General features: G+C 38.5%; 1 protein-coding gene across 1 annotated transcript in view; it reads left to right on the top strand.

The window, feature by feature from the left end:
* The first annotated feature begins 2,871 nt into the window (after positions 1-2,871).
* BUB1B (BUB1 mitotic checkpoint serine/threonine kinase B) overlaps positions 2,872-24,025 on the top strand; it is a 50,154-nt gene continuing 29,000 nt past the window's right edge. The window contains exons 1-5 of the mRNA XM_047075331.1: positions 2,872-3,095; positions 5,701-5,847; positions 12,770-12,829; positions 13,256-13,400; positions 18,234-18,430. Coding sequence (XP_046931287.1) covers positions 3,061-3,095; positions 5,701-5,847; positions 12,770-12,829; positions 13,256-13,400; positions 18,234-18,430 — 584 coding nt within the window. The 5' untranslated portion in view covers positions 2,872-3,060. The remainder of the gene's footprint in view (positions 3,096-5,700; positions 5,848-12,769; positions 12,830-13,255; positions 13,401-18,233; positions 18,431-24,025) is intronic.

Genomic DNA, 24,025 nt, shown 5'->3' with positions numbered 1-24,025 from the left:
TACGGGAAGTCAGTGGAAAGAGCAGGGGAATGGAGAGAAAGTGGACACATACTGAAGAAAAACTTCAGCTGCTACACAGCTTGTGTTGTTATTCTCAATAGTTTGTGTCAAATCTTGCCTATCACGTTTACCATCTTCTCTACAAAATTTGCCTTGACTTCCTCCTTTCCCTCGGCCCCAGGCTGGAAGGTCTTCGTATGTGTCTCCATGCCCCCCTGTGTTTATTTACCTCTGGTTATGGCAGCAATGTACTGAAATTGCCTGTTTATTTGTCCCTCCAGCTAACCTGAAGTTGCCAGAAGACAAGAGCTGTGTCTGGTTCATTGTTCAGATTGTTTATATCCCACTCATGCTCAGCACACTGAAATATGTGAGCCTCTGTCTTACCCTCTTTGGACCAGAAATGTATATGACCTTAATCCTGACTTCCTTCCTGATTGGTGGGTGCTATTGAGACCCAAATCACCACTCAGCCACAGTCCAGTCCAACAAAAACTCATGTTCCCAATAAATCCATACAGTACCTCTGTCAACCTTTTTATTATTTTTTTAATGGTAGATTGTGAGCCAGACTGATAGATCTCATTTTATTTATTATTTTTTTAATGTTCATTTTTGAGAGAGAGAAGAGAGAGAGACAGAGACAGGGGCAGAGTGCAAGTGGGGGAAGGGCAAAGAGAGAGGGAGACGCAGGATCTGAAGCAGGCTCCAGGCTCCAAGCTGTCAGCACAGAGCCCAATTTGGGGCTCGAACCTGAAAGGGCGGGCCTACGCCGGCCAACTCCATCTTGTTCTGTGTCTTTCACCCTGACCATGCCTCCTCCCCTTGAGTAACCTCCTGCTCACCTGCCTAACAGGACTCGGACCCTTCCCCAGCCAATCGGCTGAGGCCACAGCCATTACCTCACCAACTGCCCCTAGGCCCCAATAAAACCTTTGTCCTTTTGAAACTCGCTCTCTCTCCCCGGTATCTCACCACTGGGTCGGTGCAGGTAGGGGATTGAGCTGGAGCTAGCTCGAATAAAGGCTCTTTTGCTTTTACATCGGACTCGGCTCCCTGGCGGTATTTGGGGATCACGAATTCTGGCCATAATAGAACACAAACCATGAGATCATGACCTGAGCTGAAACCAAGAATCGGACGCTTAACCAACAGAGCCACCCAGGCGCCCCTGTCATACCTTTTTAAAAAAAATCTATCTCCCTTCTTCTCTGGTGAAACAAACAGAGTTTAGCTTGAATGTGTTCCATGTTGTACCACAGTTTGTGGGGCTACAAGCAAGACTGAGATCAAAAGAACAAATGCTACACTTCCAAGATGGTTTATAGGAAGCAACAGAAAATAAGGAGTTGTAGATGCGAACAGGACACCCTGGGGAAAGGAAATGAGAGACTAGGTTAGTACTGGTGTGAGATGAGAGATAAAATGACACAGAGAGGGAATCCCATATATCACCTCTCCCATAATCCAGAAAGTCTTCTTGGATTTAGAGGACTTAGAAATAAAGAGAAACTAAAATTTCCTGTGGGGAACCACCCCTTCGCCTCTCATCTCCCAAGATGAAACACATGATTTGGGCCTGAACAATCAGAATCCTGAGTCTACTAGTTCCAGTGACTGCAGGGAAGTGGCTAAAGAGAGAGACTTCTAAGTCTGAACTTGAACCTGGAAGGACAAAGTCCTGTAGCTGGTACTCAATGAAGAATGACAATAAACTAATATAAATAAGAATAGAGGTGAGAAATGGAGAAGGTCCCAGGCCTGATGACGCCACAGGACATGAGTCCTGGATTAAGTGTCATCTGAAGTCTTTTATATATGAGCCAATAAACTTTTTCTGAGTAAGTCAGTTTGAGTCAGATTTCCATTCCAATGCAATCAAGAGTCCTGATGATGCAGAAGAAAGAAGAACTTACATAGTGTGAAAAAAAATGGTAGAGAGGCGACAGGCTGGCTCAGTGGGTAAAGGCTGTGACTCTTGATGTCAGGGTTCTAAGTTCAAGCCCCATGTTAGGTGTAGAGATTACTTAAAAATAAAATCTTAAAAAAAAAATGTTGGAGAAACCTGAGAACCAAGAGGCAAGGAGTAGTGAACACCTACTCCCAGTTCCCCACTCTAGGAAGGGCCACCTCTCACCACCCCTAAGTTCACAGGAAGAGGACTCCTCTGTACTGGGTTTGTTCAAAAGGTCGCTCCCCTGGCCACAACTGAGCCCCCCATATTTTCTTCCTCAGGAAACTGGAACTGGGCCTAAGAGTCCAATGCCAGTGGAGGCTGGTGTTTGAAGAGTAAAAGAGGCCAAACCTTGGCAGCCAAGGCATAGCTGTATTTTCTGTGTGCGGACTATGCAATAAAGGCAATGCATCACATTACAGATGAGGAAATTTGAAGGTCAGAGAGAGTATGTGACTTTGCCTAAGGCTGCACACTTGGTACAATTTTTACAGAACTGGAGTTCAGCTTTTCTGAATTCAAAGGTTAGGCACGAAACAGCTGGGTCAGAGCTCCCTAAGCTGTGGACATATGAGCAACTTGAGTCGGATAGCAAGGGTGATCACAGCCTGGCCAGCCACCTCAGAAGAGTCCAGCCAAGTGCAAGCACTCAAAGATATCTCTTTGCTCAAAACATCAAAGAAATTCTGGTGCTTAAAGTGTCCCTCGCTCGGTTCAGAAACTGGCTTTACAGTTCTCGCAGACAATTTATACCGCCTCTACCTGCGCGGACTGAGCAGCCACAGACTCCCCGGAAACTACAACTCCCATTGTGCATGGAGACTGCGTGGACTAAACCTGGGCTAAACTACAAGCCCCAGAATTCCTTGGGAGAAAGACGCGAGTACGAAAGGACGGAGGGGCGTATTCACGTCGTCCGCGCGGGACCGTTAAATTTGAAACTTGGAGGGTTTGAGGTGGCTGCTTTGCGAAGGAGTCAAGTGCACCCTTTTGTCCTTCTTGTCTCTTCATTATCTCTAAGGGCAGGTTGCAGAAGGAAGCCCAGGCGTTCTGCGGCCCTGAGAAAAGGCTTGCGGCAGGACGAGGGCCTGAACCCGGAATGCAGGATGGCGGCGATGAAGAAGGAAGGGGGTGCTCTGAGGTAGGTACGCGAGAAGGGCTGCCGGGAGCTGGGCCTGCGAGACCCGAGGGTGCCTAGTCGGTGTCAGAGGCCCGGATCAAGAGCAGTCAAGGGGAAAAAAAAAAAAAAAAAAAAAAAAAAAGGCAGTCAAGGGGAACACGTTCGGGAGAAGAGCGGGCCCGACTGGAGCCTCCTTCCTGCTGGAGTCGCAAGGGGTGGATGTGAAGCCCCGGTAAAACCTCAGTGGGGTGAGGGCATGTGAGAACCCCGCCGTACCCAGCTTCAAAGCTAAGGTGGCTGTGCGACCCCAGTGGTACAAGGAACTTGGAATTTGTAGTGTGGTCTGTGTCTCTCAGCTCAGACGTTTGCTAGCTCTTTGACCTTGGACTTGTCTTAATATGGAAAATGCTGGTGAATTCAAAGTATCCGTGAAATTAACTGCCTCCAACTAAGTGCCCAACAAGTGGTAGGTGCTTCCATGTCAATGGCATGGTCAGAAATCTAAAAAGCCCTTCTTTGCATGCTTGCTACTTTTCCTTATTTAAATATATATCAGTTCTTCCAGGTTGGAATTCTGTATGCGTTTTCGTTATGGGGTCCACAATACTTAGGTAAATGCCATATGGAGGGTTCTTTAACTCATGCAACAAATACTTATTGACCACCTACTAAGCGCTAGTATGGCAAATAAACAAAAAAACACAAAAACCCCTGCCCTTGTGAAATTTAAGTTCTGAGGTGGGAGCAACAGACAATAACCAAGATCAATAAACTAAAAGATAGATGGTCAGTCCTAGAAGAACTAAAATGGTGGGGAGTAGGGGGGTTGGTGCAATTTTAGATAGTTTTGAACAGGAGTCTCACTAAGAAAGTCTTATTTGGGTCAAGACTTGAAGGGAACTCAAGAGCTAGTCATGCGTGTATCTGGGGGGAAGTACAGAGATTTGGAGGGTGAGGGTTGGGGGAGGGAGCAGCACCTGGCAAGTGTAGCCGGAGCCAAGTGAGCCAGGAGAGTACAAGGTGAAGGTGACGATGCAGGCATTCTAAGGACTTGGCTTTTACTCAGGTTTGAAAGCCACTGGAAGGTTTTGAGCAGAGGAAAGTCATGATCTGATATGGATTTAAATAGGATTGTGGGCTACAGTGTTGACAAGACTTAAGGCAGAAAAGGATGAAAGCAGGGAGACCAGTTAAGAGGTTATTGAAATAATCCAGGCAAGAGACGATGGTAACTTGAGCCAGACTAGAGACAGTGGAGATGAGAGGTTGGTTCCTGGATCTGTTTTGAAGGTAGAGCCAACAGGATTTGCTCACTGACTGGAGGTAGGGTGGTAGTGAGAGGGGCGTTAAGGGTGGCACTGAGATTTTTGGCTTGTGTAACTGGAAAAATGAAAGTGCCATTTATTTGAGATGAAGGAAGACTGTGGGAGGAGCAGGTCTGGGAAGAGACAAGAGCAGGAAGGGATGGGAGCAGTCCCAGCTCAGTTTGGGACATTAGTTGAGATAGTTTAATTGCTATTTCACGATCCAGAGAAGAATTTCAGATGAACTCAGCAAACATTTATTCAGTGCTTACTAGCATCAGATCCTATATTAGACCATGGGGATAGAAAACTAAATGACGTGCTGGGGTGCTTGGATGGCTCAGTCAATTAAGGGTCCAACCTCAGCTCAGGTCACAATCTCAGGTTCGTGAGTTTGAGCCCCACATCCAGCTTTCTGCTCTCAGCACAGAGCCTGCTTCAGATCCTCTGTCCCCCTCTCCCTCCCCTGCTTGCACTCTTTCTCTCTGTCTCAAAATAAATAAACAAACAACAACAAATCAACAAAATGGCACAGCCCTTACATTTATAGGAGTCACACAATATAGTTAAAAAGTTGTGAGTAGTTACAACCTAAATTATTAATCACTCACAGTTTACTTTCTTTAGTTCTCATCTAGATTGAGGTCACACATAACTTTCATTTTATTTTGAGGATTAGTTCCTGTTTCTCAGTTTTAAACTCAGAGATGATGTCCCAGAGCCAGAAGTGGGCTTCTATCTGACAATTGCAGAGCTCTGAAGTTCAGAGCACATACCCCCTATGGTGATTGCCTTCAAAAAACTTGTGGGAATTTCCCCCATCAACAGGCTTAACAGAATTGGAGTGGTGGGGACCAGTTGTGATCACTAAATTGTATCTTTGTCCCCTCTCTGGGAAATACATATTCATTCCAGTTTCAGTTTTAAGCCATCAGTTGAAACATGGGGTGTTAGTTCAACAAACTATTTGCTAACTTTAAATGGGATGATGCATTAGTGGTAAGCATAGAACTGCTTTTTATCTACCTTGCCAAATTTATAATTTTTTCCCCTTCTTTTCTTCCTGGCTTAAACTTTACTCTTAGAACTGTCCACAGTATCCTAGTCACATTCTCTTTTCCGTTAGGCAATATTACAGCCATAAACTTGGAAACCAGGTCATAGAAAGGCTCAGAAACTTAGGAGTATAAGAACACTACTAATGTGCCAGCCCACCATATTCAGCTCAAAGATCATGAATAATCACTTATCTGAAAGCATTTATAATAATCTAGTGATACAATAATGCGTTATTAGTATTGCTTTTGTTTCTCTCTTCACAGTGAAGCCATGTCTTTGGAGGGAGATGAGTGGGAGCTGAGTAAAGAAAATGTCCAACCCTTAAGGCAGGGGCGGATCATGTCTACGCTTCAGGGAGCATTGGCGCAGCAAGAATCTGCCTGTAACACTACTCTTCAGCAACAGAAACGGTGTGTAGAACGGTTTGGGGTGAACCTGTCATCATTCATCCCTAACTGTGGTTAGTAATGTAGGTGTGGATCCATGCAGATTGGCATAAGGAGTACTTTTCAAAGTTGATAGTGTGAGAATCTGTTCTCCACCTGCTTTTTCATCACACAACAGCTATCTAAAGATCTCCCTGAGTGTGATTACAAACAAGAGTATAGGATTTCATTTCATTATGTTATGGAGCAGCCAAACTTTTGTATCAATAGAAGTACATCTTGGGGCGTCTGGGTGGCTCAGTTGGTTAAGCTTCTGACTCTTGGTTTTAGCTAAGGTCATGATCTCGAGGTTCATGAGATTGTGCCCCACTCACTTTGGGCTCTGTGCTGACAGTGTGGAGCCTGCTTGGGATTCTCTGTCTCCCTCCCTGTCTCTGTCTCTCCCCTGTTCTCTCTCTCTCTCAAAATAAATAAATTAACTTAAAAAAAAAATACATCTTGAGGCACCTGGGTGGCTCAGTCGATTAAGTGTCAACTCTTGGTTTCGGCTCAGGTCATGATCTCACAGTTCGTGAGTTTGAGTCCCGCATCGGGCTTCATGCTGATAGTGTGGAGCCTGCTTGGGATTCTCTATCTCCCTCTCTCTCTCTGCCTCTCCTCTGCTTGCTGTCTCTGTCTCTCTCAAAAAATATATTAAAAAAGATTTTTTTTTTAAATAAAATAAAATGATACATCTTATACAGGGGACAATGAGAAGCAAAGTAAAGCAAGTATCATATTACAGTATTTACCAAAAGTATCATGTCATTCTGGATCCCTAAATAGAATTAACTCTTTAATAATAACCAGTTAGAGAAATCGCTTCCTTGGATTTTGAGTACTCAGAGAGAGGGGATCTGCTATCTTGTATGTATACTCAATTTTTAACTTTCTAGGAAAGTATTTTTGAGAATGTGCCAAAAAAGAAATAGTGACCTCCAAAGAAAAATATAAACCTGAAAGAAATTAAATTTATACTAGAAAGTGTCTCATTGATGATTTAATAAACTCTGAAAAAAGAAAAGCCAAAAAATACTACAGTTGGACAGCACAGGGGTTAGGGGCACCGACTCCCCAAGCGGTAGAAAATCCATTTGTAACTTTCAACTCCCCCAAAATTTATTAAAAGCCTACTGTTGGGGCATCTGGGTGGTTCAGTCAGTTAAGCATCTGACTCTTGATTTTGGCTCAGGTCATGATCTCACTGTTGGTGGAATTGAGCCCCACATCAGGCTCTTCACTATCAGTGCAGAGCCTGCTTGGGATTCTCTCTCTCTCTCTCTCTCTCTCTCACTCTCTGCCCTTCCCCCTCCCCACCCCCAAAATAAATAAGTAAACTTAAAAAAATAAATAAATAAAAGCCTACTGTTGACTGGAAGCTTTACTGATACATAACATAAACAGTTAACACATATTTTGTATATGTATTATATACTATACTACAATAAAGTAAACTACAGAAAAGAATATGTTGTTAAGAAAATCAGAAAGAAGAGAAAATATATTTATAGCACTATATACTATTTACTTGGAAAACATCTCCATATAAATAAACCCACATAGTTCAAACCCATGTGGTTCAAGGGTCAACTGTACTGCATTATTCAAATGGACCTATAGAACTTACTTTCCTAAATAAGCTTTTTTCAAAAAAGTGAACTAAAATATCCTTTCCTACCTTGAATCTTTGACAAAAAAATTTCGCCATCATAGTCAAGTTATCATAAATTTGGGGTTATAATGTAATGAATGTCCTCATTCATCTCATTGGATCTTTAAAAGTATCAAAAGACTATGGTGTTGTATTGTTAACTCTTCTTCCTGGTTTCTGTGATATTGTACTAGTGTTTCCACTTCTCGAACCTTCCTTTTTTCTTATTGGCTTCCTATTGCATTTTACCTAAGTCTTTTGTTCATTGCCCTGTGTGTCCTTACATATTCACATTTTCCGGGATTGTTTAACAGCTATTTACATCTCTTATTTGCCTTCTAAATGTCTTTTTATCTACTCGTAACATATAATTACTAATGTATTAAATACTGAATCACTTCTCTTATAAATGATCTTCCTTCTTCTACTCCATATTGGTTAATGGTATCAAAACTCACTTGAATGATCTTACTCATTGCCCTCTCATCCAAATTATATTTAAGTCAGTTTCTCAGGTCTGGGATTTTTTTTTTCTTAAAGTATAATTTACATGCTGTGAATGCTCAGATTTTTAAGTGTACCATTTAATCAGTTTTGACATGCACTTCAACCCACAGAACATTATTACCTCTGAAAGTTCTCTCATGTCCATTCCCAATCAGTGTTCTTCCTCTCCCCCATGAAGAAACCAATGATCAGATTTCTGTCATCATAGATGATAGAATAAGCATCATTTGATGCTTATTCTAGAAGCTTATGTAAATGAGGTCATACATTTCTTTCACTCAGCATGTTTTATTAGGCTTTTCCATGTTGCATGTATCAGATTGTTCCTTTTTATTACTGAGTAGTGTTTCATTTGTTTATCCATTTATTAATTGATGGACATTCGATTCTTTACAGTTTTGTGCTTCATGAATAAAGCTACTGGGGACATTCTTGTACAAGGATTTTTGTGGACATAGATTTTCATTTCTCTTACAACTGTTGGGGGGTGCTTGGGCGGCTCAGTCGTTTAAGAGTCCGACTTTGGCTCAGGTCATGATCTCGCAGTTTGTGAGTTCAAGCCCCTCATCAGGCTTGCTACTGTCAGCACAGAGCCTGCTTCGGATCCTCTGTCCCTCTCCCCCCTGCACCCCTGCCCCTTCCCTGCATGCAGCTCTCTCAAAAATAAACATTTAAAAAAAAAAGAACAGAACTGAAACTGATGGGTCATATAAATATGTTTAACTTTTTGGGGCACCTGGGTTTCTCAGCTGGTTAAGCATTGGACTTCGGCTTAGGTCATGATCTGGAGGTTCATGGGTTTGAGCCCCACATCAGGCTCTGCGCTGACAGCATGGAGCCTGCTTGGGAGTCTCTCTCTCTCTGTCCCTCCCCCATATGCCTGCACTCTCACTCTCAAAAATAAGCTTAAAAAATAAAATGAATGTATAACTTTTTAAGAAACTGGGAGTTTTCCAAAGAGTTTATAACATTTTACACTTCTGTCAGCTATGTATGAGAGTTTGCCTTCTCCAAATCTACTTCAGTATTTGGTGGTGCCAGTCTTTCATTTTAGCCATTTTGGTGGGTTTGTAATAATATTATGGTTTTACTTGTCATTTCCCTGGTGATTAATGATGGTGAGCACTTTTTCTCATGGTTACTGGCCTTTTTTTTTTTATTAATAGATCATAGATTTTACTCTTTTTTTCTTTCTTTCTAGAGAGTGCATGCATGACTGGGGGAGAGGGGCAGAGGGAAAGAGAGAGAGATGCTTAAGCTCTACACTGAGCATGGAGCCTGACACAGGGGCTCGATCCCACAACACTGGGATCCTGACCCGAATCGAAATTAAGAGTCTGACGCTCAACCAACTGAGCCACCCAGGCACCCCAGTTATTGGCCTTTTAAATCTCTTTTGTGGTGTATTTGTTCAGACATTCTGCCCAGTTTTAAAATTGGATTGCAGGAGACCTTTACCTAGTCTGTGTACAAGACTTTTATCAAATAATGTGTTGCAAACATTTTCTTCCAGTTCATGGTTGCCTGTTTTCTCAGTGGTGTTTTTTGATGGGCAGACATTTTTCATTTTGATTAAGCTTAATGAATTAGTTTTTCTTTTATGGTTAGTGCTTTTTTGTGTCTTTAGATCTTTGCAAAGATCCAAAGTTGCAAAGATACTCTCCTGTTTTCTTCTAGTAGCTTTATTGTTTTACCTTTTATGTTTCAGTCTATGATTCATCTTAAATTTATCCTTGTGTACACTGTAAGGCTGGAAAAGTTCTTTCTGCCCACCCCCCCACCCCCCAGTATGGATTTCTAGTTGTTCTGCCTCCATTTGTTGAGGAGATTTTTTTTCTTTTTCCCCACTGAACTGGTTTGGGGCCCTTGTGAAAAAGAAATCATTTGACTGTATGTGTGTGGATATTTCTGGACTGTATTCTCTTCCATTGATCTAATTGCTTATCCTTTCACCAATTACATATTGTCTTGATTAGCTTTATATAGTAAATCTTGACTTAGGGTAGAGTGAGTTCTCCAATGTTTGTTGTTCTTTGTTAAATTTGTTTTGGCTATTTTAGGTCCTTTGCTTTTCCAAACAAATTTTAAAATCTTGTCAGTTTTAAGAACAGAGCCTTGTAAGATTTTGGTTGGATTGCATTGCATCTATAGAGAAATTTGGAGGGTTGCTGATATTTATCAGTAGTGTCTTAGATTTTATTTTTTCACCATTTCATCAGGTAATCCCGTCATCATGTCATACTTAAATCACCATACTAGCTTCATAATTGTAGTTCCTTATATAAATTCTTTTATTCCTGAAATGTTACTTAATTGATCTTTTTGAAGTCTTTACTTATCATATTTAAGATATTCTCCAATTATTTTTTTTTAATGTTTATTTTTATTTTTGAGAAAGAGAGAGTGAGAGTATGGGAGAGGCAGGGAGAGAGGGAGACACAGAATCCGAAGGAGGCTCCAGGCTCCGAGCTGTCATCACAGAGCTGGACATGGGGCTTGAGCCCACAAACCACAAGATCATGACCTGAACTGAGGTCAGATGCTTAACTGACTGAGCCACCCAGGCACCCCAAGATATTCTCCAATTAAGGAGTCAGTAGTAGCTTGAGCAGATGGAACCCAAAGTCTTTATTTTTAATTTTTTTTTTTTTAAGGTAATCTGTATGCCTAACAAGGGGCTTGAACTCACAACGTTGAGATAAAGTGTTGCATGCTCTTTCAACTGAGCCAGCCAGGCATCCAAAGTCTTTAAACTTATATTTATTTAAAAAAAATTTTTTTTCAACGTTTTTTATTTATTTTGGGATAGAGAGAGACAGAGCATGAACGGGGGAGGGGCAGAGAGAGAGGGAGACACAGAATCGGAAACAGGCTCCAGGCTCCGAGCCATCAGCCCAGAGCCTGACGCGGGGCTCAAACTCACGGACCGCGAGATCGTGACCTGGCTGAAGTCGGACGCTTAACCGACTGCGCCACCCAGGCGCCCCTAAATTTACATTTAAAGCATGCCCTTCTTACTTCTCCAGATATCTCCACTTATTCACAATACTGTCTTATAGCTCAATTTCCTCTTGATAAACTCTCCCACTTTTACAACTTTATTCAATGCTGATTTCTTGGAAAACTCCACTTTTCTTTGAAATTTTATGGTTCCTTCAGAGTCCCACCTTCTGATGCTGCTTCTGTGATACCTCCTTTTGCTTCTCAAAGGCTTTACTTTCCATTCTTGGCAACTGTAATATACTGTACCACTTTGTATTGTGGGTTAATTTTTCATTTGTATACTTTGTCTTTTATTTTTAATGTTTGTTTATTTTTGAGAGACAGAGGGAGCGAGTAGGGGAGGGGCAGAGAGAGAGAGGGAGACAGAGAATCCGAAGCAGGCTCCACGCCGTTAGTGCAAAGCCCAACGTGGACCCACGAACCTTGAGATCATGACCTGAGCCAGAGTCGGATGCTCAACCAACCGAGCCACGCAGGCGCCCCTATACTTTGTCTTTCTTATTGGAGTATAAATTCCTTTGTGTCATGAACTATTTTGTAATTCTGACATAACCCTTTATACAGCTATTATTGATGAAACATTTATCTAAAGTGTGGTTTATTACCTAGTACTTCCCTCTGTTGTAACTGGTCAGTCTTAACTTAATCTTAGCCCTGCCTTTCCCAGATCTTTACAAAGTAAAATTTTACGCTTTCTTTGAAGCACTCCCCAAAATACATATTGGTATTATTCTTCTCTGACTGATGTTACCCATGGAATTTTACTTTAAAATTCTTACTTCTATGTTTGTGTGTGTGTGTATGGTTAGTTCAATACTACTATACACATATAAAATAATAGCTCTCATTTATTGAGTACTTATTCTGTCTAAGCACTTTATACTAAGAGTAATCAACCTAATAAGATAGATAGTTGCTACAGTAGTCCTGCCTTTTCTGTAGTTGCACTTTTCCTCAGTTTCACTTACTCACTATCAACTGCAGTCCAGAATCCGATGACCCTCCTGACATATTGTCAGAAGTCAGTAGTAGTCTAATGCTACATTACGGTGCCTACATCATTACCCTCACTTCATCTCATGATGTTGGCATTTTATCATCTCACATCCTCACAGGAAGAAGATGAAAGATGAGCATAGTAACAATAAGATATTTTGAGAGAGAAACCACATTCACATAACTCTTATTGTAGTATATTGTTGTAATTGTTCTTTTTTGTTATTGTTGTCGTTAATCCCTTACGATGCCTAATTTATAAATTGAACTTATTCATAGGTATGTGTGTACAGGAATGAAACAAAATATATGTAGGTTTTGAAAGTATCCTGGATTTCAGGCATCCATTGGGTATCTTGGAAAGTATCCCCCTACACAGAAAGGAGGGGGTTTCTGTATTATTATCCCCATTTTACAGATGAAGAGACTGAAAATAGAATTTAAACAGCTTGTTTATTGTCACTCTGCTAGTGATGAGTGGAGCTGCATTTGAACCTGGGGAGTCTTGTTCCAGAGCTTTACTGCTGTGTAATTCTGTTTTTTGATATGTTGTCTTAGAATTTGTTTATCTAATTTCTACATGTTTTGATGATTTCTATTTTTCTTTCAATTTAACAAAGCCTCAAACTCCAGTGCAGTTATTTGAATTGATATTAAACACTTAAAAAAATTAATAAAAATGGAGGTGTGACGTATTTATTTGGCTGTTCTCGCTATTGCTTATGCTAACATTTTCTGTTTAAATTTCAGGGCATTTGAATCTGAAATTCGATTTTACACTGGAAATGATCCTCTGGATGTTTGGGATAGGTGGGTCTTTTTTATTTAACAAGGGCAATAGAAACTTAACAAATGAGTCCTTATGACCATACTTCTCAAATTAGGGTATACAGAAGTATGTCAGAGTACAAAGTGGTGTCTTGGGGACATGGAAAGACAGAATAATCATACTGTTTCTTCTTGAGGTATTCAGGACTGAAGAAATTTCAACTTTGTGGCAGGCAGCTGAGAGCTACACCCTTTTTCTCCCCATCCTCTTTATTTCCCAGAGGTATATGTTAGCAATATGTGGTAAAGCTTGAGGGATATAGATTTAGGACATGACATTGAGGACCTCTAAATAAACATACTTCCAATATATTAGATATTTCTGCCTAAGAAAGTCAAGAATGGGTCTTGGTGCAAGAACGAAAGTACACATTAAACTTCAAAATTATTTTTTTCCTTTCCATTCAGGTATATTAACTGGACAGAGCAGAACTATCCTCAGGGGGGGAAAGAGAGTAATATGTCAAAATTATTAGAAAGAGCTGTTGAAGCACTACAAGGAGAAAAACGATACTATAATGATCCTCGATTTCTTAGTCTCTGGCTCAAATTGGTAAGTCGTTCCTCAAGTGCCATCTGAGTTTAAAATATTAAACCAAGAGGGGCTCCTGGGTGGCTTAGTCAGTTAAGCAGCCGACTTCAGTTCAGGTCATGATCCCGCAGTTTGTGGGTTCGAGCCCTGCGTCAGGCTCTGCGCTGACAGCTCAGAGCCTGGAGCCTGCTTCAGATTCTGTGCCTCCCTCTCTCTCTCTGCCCCGCCCCCATTCACACTCTGTCTCTCTCTGTCTCTCAAAAATGAATAAATATTAAAAGAAATTTTAAAAAATAAAATATTAAACCAAGAGATTTTTTTCTAGAGCTGTCTGGTACACACCAGAAAATGGCAACACTTGAGCCATTTAATAGATACTAAACATTTAGTAAAATACTCAATGTTTGTTAACTTGGCTCTATTTAAAGATAGATTTTAATGTAAGGGTTTTTTACCCCTTTAAAAGTGATCATAGGGCCATGCAACTGTGCTGGGGCGGAGGGTGTGTGGGAGCCAACACATGGCAGTAGCATGATTGTTTGGGAACAAGTTTTTGTAGGTGATTCTGGTATTCCTGTGTCTCCTTTTTGAGAATCATTACCATAAAAAGGTAAATGTTTTTTATGTAGTATATTGCTACATCCAAAAATATCTGCCTGACCACTTTGTACTGTCTCATTTGACATGTAGTTCTTTTATCTAGAAAATTTTTTTATGAAAACATCTTCAAATAAAATAATGATGTGGGTTTCCTAGGTATTTACTTCATTGATTTTATCCTAAAAGAGATTAGAATAAGTGATAAATATTTAGACTAGAATGTTAGATAATAGATAACTAGATAATGGATAATTAGATACTTATAAAAATAAATTATTAAAAATTAAAAATAGGGAAAAAATTAATATAAATAAATAAATAAATAAATAAAAATAGGGGGCCACCTGGGTGGCTCAGTCAGTTGAGCATCTGACTCTTGATTTTGGGTCAGGTCATGATCTTGTGGTTTGTGGGTTCGAGCCCCACATGGGGCTCTGCATTGATAGCATGGGGCCTGCTTGGGATTCTGTCTCCCTGTCTCTCTGCCCCTCCTCTTCTTGTACATGGACTCTCTCAAAATAAATAAATAAACTTAAATAAATAAAAATAAAAAATAGGCGTGGCTCAGTCAGTTGAGCATCTGACTCTTGATTTCAGCTCAGGTCATGATCCTAGGGTCATGGGAACGAGCCTCACGTCAGGCTTCATGCTGAGCATGAAGTCTGCTTAAGATTCTCTCTCTCTCTCTCTCTCTCTCTCTCTCTCTCTCTCTTTCTCTCTCTCTGTTCCCCTCTCCCACTTGTGCATTCTCTCTACAAAAAATAATAATAATAAAAATTTATAAAAATAGATAATTCTATAACACTAAATAATTCAAAATAATAGAATATTTACAACAAGCATTATAATATAAAACACTGACATTTAAAATTGATAAAATTTCTGGCTAAAACATATCTCTTGAGAGCTTATCTTAAACTTCATATAGGGACTCCTAAGTGGCTCAGTAGGTTAAGCATCCTCCACTTGTGCTCTCTCTCTCTCTCTCAAAAATAAATAAACATTAAAAAAAAAAATGTTCAGGGGCACCTGGGTGTCTCAGCTGGTTAAGCATACGACTTCAGCTCAGGTCATGACCTGCTGTTCCCAAGTTCAAGCCCTGCACTGGGCTCTGTGCTGACAGCTCAGAGCCTGGAGCCTGTTTCAGATTCTGTGTCTTCCTCTCTCCCTCTCTGCCACTCCCCACTTGTGCTCTCTCTCTTCCTCTCAAAAATAAACACTAAAAAGAAATTTTAAAAAAACCTTCAAATATTACTAATAAAGGAAATTAGGTAAATCCTGAAGGCATACTCTATCTTGGTTTCCATAGGACATTTGACATATTTTGGCGTCATTATTGACAAGTTGGAGAAATTATCTTAGAAATATCAGTGATAGGAATTTATGACAAAGGATGATATCCAAAGAATGCTAAACAGATTTGTTAGCATGGGGACTATGGTCCCTGGTAGCATGCTGATGGATTTTGTTTTTCATTCTATCCTATATAATATTCTTAACTTATATAATGTTCTTATGTGTGATTTATTAAAGGTTTGGACTAGATAAATCTCTAAAGTAACTCTTAATCTTAGGATTCTATGATTATATTTACTTGGAACTATTAAAAGTAACAATTGGAATAATTTTTATGTTCGTAAATGCTAACCTGGTGCTGGTACTAAAGAGTAATGGCATTGTCATAACATAAACAGCATAGTCTAGACCAGTGCTACTGAAAGAATGGTCCGTGGAGTGTTCAAGATAAAAGTTCCGAATAAGCATTTAGAGGTTTGGTTAACAAATTTGACATTACCACAACATCCAAACACATCATCATTTTTCTAGTGACTTCTATTTCTATTGTAATTTTTAAAAATACCAGTCAACAATGGAATGGAAACTTTAAACACACACACACCGAAACTGGCCCCTTTACCACAGGCAGTCTAGTCTGAGAAGTACTGGTCTAGACACCCCTCATATTCAAATGATCAGCAATAATTGGAACATAGTAGATAGTTAGCAAGCATATTAATCTATTTTGCTGTTTTTATTTTTTCCCTTATGGTCAAGAGGAGTAACAGTTAGGTTCTTCACTCTACTCCTTTCTTTTGCTTTGCAGAAAACTTTCTCCACTCCAAGAGTTATTTTTATATAAGGAATGACTACAATCTAGCTAAGGAAAAATTTGTTCTTAGAAAATATCCAGGATTTTGAGTTAAAAGTATAAAATTGTTTTAGTTGGCTTGTTAGGGGTTACCAAAAAGATTTATTTAACTTTTGGATATATTAATCTAACCATGTGGTCCTTTTATTTCTGTTATTTCTTAAGTGATCTCATTCAGCACTCTGGAATAACCTGATCTTTATTGGCTGTTTTATGCTGAACCAGAGCTATTCAGAAAGCCATTAACAAGTGCAGTCAATGTTAACCTTTATTTATGTAGTAACAGATATCAAGGACCAGATCTGATACTGATAACATATTTAGAATTATAACTTTGCTTGAATCACCATCACATATGGGAAAACATCACTAATTGGGATAAGCAGAGAACTCTATTTACTGACTTACTACAAAACTAAACTATAAAATATTAATTGTTTTTGGTCAAAGATATAAGTGGAGCATTTCATTTATTCAACCTTTTTCTACCAGACCCTGGTTAGGAACTGGAGATATAGTGGATAGCAATGTTTTGTGCCTTTGTGGAGCCTACTTTATGGGAAAGACAGATGTTAAGCATTTAATTGTCACAAAAGAGAAAGAGAGAACTATCGAGTTGTGTAGAAGGGAATACATAGAATGAGGACTTAACCTAGGCCAGACAATCAGGAGAGATGAGAGACACTATATTTAGTAAATAAACAGGAGAAAATGTTAGCCTCCTTAGTAGTATGAGAATTCCTAATTAGAACACTGAAATGCCATTTTTATATGAAATTAGAAACTTAAAATAGGTATTTTCTGTGAAATTAGTATTTGGGAATAATTACTAGCATTTTAAATTTGTATAACCCTTTTAGAAAGCAATTTGTTACTTTTTAACATAGTTCTACTTCTAGAAATTTATCTTAAGGGAATAATATAAAACATGAAAGGTGGTGTGCATGAAGATATTTGTTACAGGGGCGCCCAGTGGGTGTGGGGGCTCAGTCAGTTAAGCCTCTGACTCTTAATTTCAGCTCAGGTCATTGTCTCATGGTTTGTTGGTTCAGGCCCCACATCAGGCTCTGTGCTGGCAGTGCAGAGCCTGCTTGGGATTCTCTCTCTCCCTCTCTCTCTCTGCCCTTCTCCCAATTGCATATGCTCTGCTCTCGCTCTCTCTCTCTCTCTTTTTCTCTCTCTCTCGCTCTCTCTGTCTCTCAAATAGACTTAAAAGAAAATATTTTAAAAAAAGATATTTGTCATAGAATTATTTTCTATCTGGGTAAAGTAGAAGCTGTATATCCAAAAAATAGGGGAATGGTTAAATGATGGAAGATTACTAGATAGAACATTATTCATCCATCTGAAAGTGATAAAGAGTAAGCAGAAGCATGGAAAAATGAACCCTGAACTGCTAAGTGGAATTAAAATTTCCTTATGATTAAAACTTTATAAATGATAAAAATCCTTTTATGCTATTTAAAATGATACATGTTCCTTTTTTTTCCTTAAGGGAAAAAAAGACTGAAGAAAATATGTCAAACTGTTAATGGTACAGGATTTTTATTGACATGTTCCCCCACCTTCTTACTACTAGAATTGTCTACATTATAGCTGGTCTTAAAAGATGGCTTGTAAAATGCAGATTTGACCATATCATTCCTTTGCTTATAGTTCTCCCACCGGAACACACATGCATTGGGTATCAGGTAAATTTAAAATCGATTAGCTTGACATTTAAGACCTGTCACACCTTTTTTTCCCAAACTCCTGTCTTGTCTGATCCCCACAAACTTTTAGTCTTCTCTGTATTTGCTTATACTATTTTCTCTGTCTGGAATGCCTTTCCATTGCCGTTTTCTACCAGATATAAGTCTATTCCTCCTTGAGGGCCACACTCAAATGTCATACCTTCTTGAAGTCTTCTCATCCTTTTTTCTTACAAATTAATCTCTTCTGTCTACTTTTTAGGTCTTCCCAGTATAGCCCTTATAACGTTATAACAAATACATATTTTTTCAATGCAGAAACTACATATAGTAATGCCAGTGATTTTTTTAGCACATAATAGACAGTAAATGAATAGAAATTGGTTAACTATTAATGCTTTTAATTTGTTACAGGGGCATTTATGCATTGAGCCTCTGGATATGTACAGTTACTTACACAACCAAGGGATTGGTGTTTCACTTGCTCAGTTCTATATCTCATGGGCCGAAGAATATGAAGCTAGAGAAAACTTTAAGAAAGCAGATAAGATATTTCAGGAAGGGATTCAACAGAAGGCTGAGCCACTGGAACGACTGCAGTCACAGCACCGGTAAACTTCTCTGGAGCTTGTCTTTACTCTTTAAAACTAATAAATATAAATAGTTGTTTTTGCATCTGAATAAAATGCTCCCCATGGCAAGTTTACTTAGTTACTATTTAATTTTTTAAAAGATCTATTTAAATATTTTTTGTTTAACATATAGTAAAATTTGTTTTGTGTATAGTTTTCACAATTGAATAGGGACATGTAACCATTACTGTGACCAAAATATCCAATAGTTCCATTGCTCCATAGAATTTCTTTATGCTCTCCCTTTGTAGTTCCACACTTAGGCTCACTCCCAATCCCTGGGAACCACTGATCTGTTTTCCAGCCCAGTAGTTTTGCCTTTTCCATGATATCATATACATTGCATCATATAGTATGTGTGGCGTTTTGAGTGTGTCTGCTTTCATTTAGCATAATGCATTTCAGTTATTAAATTGGTTCTACTTTAAAGATGGATTTTATATGTATAGTCTGAATACCAGTCTTTTGTTAGATATGTGACTTGTAAATCTTTTCTCCCAGATTAACTGTTGACTATGTTTTTTCTTAACGGTGTTTTATAGAACAAAAGTTTTTAATTTCGGAGAATTCTAAAATCAATTATTTAAAAGAAAAGAAAAGAAATTATTTTTTTGTATGGATCATGCTCTTGGTATGTCTGAGAGCTCTGTTTAGCAAAAAGTTGCAAAGATTTTCTCCTAAGTTTTCATCTTGAAGTTTAAAAAAAAATTTTTTTTATTTGAATATAGTTGATACACAATGTTACATTAGTTTCAGGTGTATAACATAGGACAAATTTATACCTTGTGCTGTGCTCACTGCAAGTAGTTACCGTAGCTCTCCATACAAAGCCATTATAATAGTATTGACTGTATTTCTTATGCTGTACCTTTTATTCCCATGACTTATTCATTACATAACTGGAAGCCTGTGTCTCCCTCTCACCCATTTCCCCCTTTCCCCCAACTGGCAGCCATCAGTTTGTTCTCCTCTGGCAGCCATCAGTTTGTTCTCTGTATTTATAGGTCTGATTCTGCTATTTGTTTGATCTTTTTTTTTTCTTTTAGATTCCACATGAGTGGAATCATACGGTATTTCTCTTTCTCAGTCTGACTTAGATCACTTAGCATAATAGGCTGTAGGTCCATCCATATTGTATCAGTGGCACCATCATGCTTTTTTATGGCTGTGCAATCCATTATACATATATATATATATATATATATATGTATATATATATATACCTTCCTTATCTATTTGTCTATCAATAGACATTTAGGTTGCCTTCTATTTCTTGGCTATTGTAAATAATGCTGCAATAAACATAGGTGTGCATATATCCTTTCGAATTAATATTTTCATTTCCTTTGGGTAAATAAACACCCAGAAGTGAAATTATTGGACTGTATGGCATTTTTGTGGCTAATTTTTTGAGGAACCTCCATACTGTTTTCCACAGTGGCTATACTTATTTACATTCCCACCAACAGTGTGGGAGGGTTCCTTTTTCTCCACATTGTCATCAACACTTTTATTTCTTGTCTTTTTGAATTTAGCCATTCTGACAAGTGTCAGGTGATATCTCATTGTGGTTTTGATTTGCATTTTTCTTTTTTTTTTTTTTGTCTATTTATTTTTGAGAGACAGAGCATGAGCGGAGGAAGGGCAGAGAGAGAGACAGAGACATAGACAGAGTCTGAAGCAGGCTTCAGGCTCTGAGCTGTCAGCACAGAGCAGGCTCGTGGCTCGAACTCACGAACCGTGAGATCATGCCCTCAGCCGAAGTCAGACGCTTAACCAACTGAGCCACCCAGGCGCCCCTGATTTGCATTTTTTCTGATGCTGAGTGATGTTGACTGTCTTTCCATGTGTCTGTTGGCCATCTATATATCTTTGGAAAAATGTCTATTCAGGTCCTATGCCCATTTTAAAATCAGAATGTTTGTTTTTTTGGTATTGAGTTCTATAAATTTTTGTATATATTTTGGATATTAACCCTTTATTGGAGATGTCATTTGCAAATATCTTCTCCCATTCAATAGGTTGCCTTTTTGTTTTTTGATGGTTTCCTTTGCTGTGCAAAAGCTTTTTATTTTGATGTAGTCCCATAGTTTATTTTCATCTTGAAATTCTTATAGTTTTACTTTTTACATACAGATCTCTGATCCATTTTGAGTTAATTTTTGTATAAGGTATTGATCAAGATTCTTTTTTTGCATATGAACCTCCATTTGTTCTTGTGCCCCTTGTTGAAAAGACTTTCTCCATTGAATTGACTTTACACCTGTGTCGTAATCATATTTGAGGGGTGCCTGGGTGGCTCAGCCGGTTAAATGTTCCACTTTGGCTAGGGTCATGATTTCACTGTTTGTGGAATGGAGCCCTGCAGAGCGCTCTGTGCTGGCAGTGCAGAGCCTGCTTGCGATTCTCTCTTTCCCTCTGCCCCTTCCCTGCTTGTGCTTGTGCTCCAGTGTGCATGCATGTGCGCACTCTCTCTCAAATAAGTAAACATTTAAAAAACTTATATTTGACATTAAAAAATTATATTTGTGCAGTTATTTCCGTTTCTCTATTTTATTCTTTTGATTTATGTATTCATTAGTGTATATCACAGTATCTAGATTACTGTAGCTTTATTTGTAAGTCTAGAAATCAAATAACAGGAGACCTCCAACTTTGTTCTTCTTTTAGCTTCTTTTTTTTTTTTTTTTAATTTTTTTTTCAACGTTTATTTATTTTTGGGACAGAGAGAGACAGAGCATGAACGGGGGAGGGGCAGAGAGAGAGGGAGACACAGAATCGGAAACAGGCTCCAGGCTCTGAGCCATCAGCCCAGAGCCTGACGCGGGGCTCGAACCCACAGACCGCGAGATCGTGACCTGGCTGAAGTCGGACGCTTAACCGACTGCGCCACCCAGGCGCCCCATTTTTAGCTTCTTTTTAACTAAAGTTCCTAGGGGCGCCTGGGTGGCTCAGTCGGTTGAGCATAGGACTTTGGCTCAGGTCATGATCCCATGGTTTGTGAATTCGAGCCCTGTGTCGGGCTCTGTGCTGACAGCTTAGGGCCTGGAGACTGCTTTGGATTCTGTGTCTGGCTCTCTCTCTGCCCCTCCCCTGCTTATGCTCTGTCTCTCTCTCTCTCTCAAAAATAAATAAACATTAAAAAAAAATTTTTTTTTAATAAATAAATAACTAGAGTTCCTTTGACTTTCTGTACAAATTTTAGAATCCGCTTTCTGGGATTTTGATTAGCATTGAGCATGAATTTGGTATAGTTCTCCTTTTATTTAGATCTTTGATTTCTTTGAGTAAGCTTTGAAAGTGTTTTGGGGGGGGGAGGGGCAGAGAGCAGTGCAGAGCCTTATGTGGGGGGCTCAAACTCTCAAATGGATTGTGACCTGAGCTGAAGTGGCATGCTTAACTGACTGAGCCACCCAGGCACCCCATGGTAGTATTTGTGTTTGAGGAATTGGTTCGTTTCATCTATGAGTTTATGAGCATAGAGTTGTTTATAATATTCCTTTATTTTCCTTTTAATGCCTGTAGGTTATGTAGTGACCTCCCCTCTTTCATTCCTGATATTGGTAATTGTGTCTTCTCCTTTTTCTCCCAGTCTGGCTAGAAGTTTATCGATTTTATTGATCTTTTTAGAGAACCAGCTTTGGTTTTATTGCTTTTTCTCAATTAGCTTTCTCTTCTTATTTTTATTAATTTCTCCTCTTTATTATTTCCTTCTTTGTGCTTTCTTTGAGTTTAACTTGCTCTTTTTCTAGTATAAGGTGACAAGTTAGATCAACTGATCTAGATCTTTCTTTTCTAATATAAAAAATTTCTTTTCAAGCACTGCTTTAGCTATCCCCCACAAATTTTGATACAATACTGTATTTTTATTTTCACTCAGCTCAAAAATTTCTGATTTCCCTTATGTTGTCCCTTTGACCTGTGGGTTATTTAAAAGTATATAAATTTAATTAAGAAATATTCAGAGATTTTTCAGATGTCTCTCTGTTACTGATTTCTAGTTTAATTCCATTATGGTTAGAGAACATAATTTGTATGTTTTCAGTTTTTTTTAATTTATTAAGTTTTGTCGTATGGCCCAGAATATGGTCTGTCATTGGTGAATATTCCATGGACACTTGAAAAATATGTGTTTTGTGCTGTTTGGCAATGTAATGTTTTTTAAATGTTATTTAGGTCTGTTGTGGTCTTCTGTTTCCTTGCTGATTTTCTACTTATTCTGTCAGTTATTCGGAGAAGAATTTTGAATTCCCTTTTATTGTGAATTTGTCTCTTCTTTAAGTCCCATTTTTTTGCTTTATATATTTTGAAGTTCTGAAGGATACATATTTAGAATTGATCCCTTTATCATGATATAATAACTACAGTATCTTTATCCTTGGTTATATACACTTTGAAGTCTTCTTGGTCTGCTATTAATATAGCTACTCTGGCTTTCTTTGTTTATATGATATATCATTTCTCTTTTTTTTCTTTTTTTTTTTTTTTAACAGTTTTAGACTTGTGTGACCATCACCACAATCTAATTTTAGAACATTTTTAACACCCCAACATGAACCCCATACTCATTTGCAGTCACTCCCTATTCCCTCTCACCCACTTCCAGGCAACCATTTACCTGCTTTCTGTCTCTAGGTTTGCCTATTCTAGGCATTGCACATAATGGAATCCTGCATTATGTAGTCTTTTGTGACTGGCTTCTTTCACTTAGCCTAATCTTTTGAAGGTTCATCCCAGTATATTCATCATTGATGAACATAGTTGTATTATATATTAATATTTTATTCCTTTTTATTGCTCAGTAATATGTCATTCTGTGGATAGACCAGATTTTGTTTACCCATTCATTCATTAATGAGCATTTAGATAGTTTCCATTTTTTGGCTTTTGTGAAATACTGCTGCAAACATTCATGATACAGGCTTTTGTATGGATTTTCTTTAATTTTTATCTTATCTATGTCTTTCTATTTAAAGTGGGTTTCTTATACACAGCAAGTAGTTGAGTCTTGTTTCTCAGCTCTCACAGTGTCTGTTTTTAAATGGTGTGTTTAGAACATTTACTTCAATTATTAATTTTGTTGGATTTAGATCTATTATTTTATTATTTGTTTCCAATTTGTTCTCTTTTATTCCTTCCTCTATTGCCCATTTCCTGCCTTCTTTTGGATTGTCTGAATATTTTTTAATATTTCATTTTAATTTATTTTATTGGCTTTTTCATCTGTTACTATTTTTTTAGTGGTTGCTCCAGGGTATATTATAAACATGCGTAACCTCTAATAGTCTGCTCAGAGGTAATATATTACCACTTCAAGTAAAATATAGAAGCTTTATAACCATATAGGTCCCTTTATCTTCCCTACTTTTTTGATACACTTGTCATATGTATTATTACATCTAAATACACTGAAAACCCCACTAGACAATGTTATAATTTTTGCTTTCAACAGCCTTACATATTTTAAAGAACTTTGGAGGAAAATGGTCTTTTGTATGTATCATTTCTCTTTCTTCATTCCTGAAGCCCCAAGTTCTCCTCTAGTGTAATTTCTCTTTAGCCCAAAGATGTTTG

The sequence above is a fragment of the Lynx rufus genome, unplaced genomic scaffold (assembly GCF_022079265.1).
Source record: "Lynx rufus isolate CCGP_SWC_20201006 ecotype Redwood Valley unplaced genomic scaffold, mLynRuf1.p SCAF_13, whole genome shotgun sequence".
NCBI lineage: Eukaryota > Metazoa > Chordata > Mammalia > Carnivora > Felidae > Lynx > Lynx rufus.
Note: the sequence above shows the minus strand (reverse complement) of the source record. Positions and strands in the feature narration are given on the sequence as shown.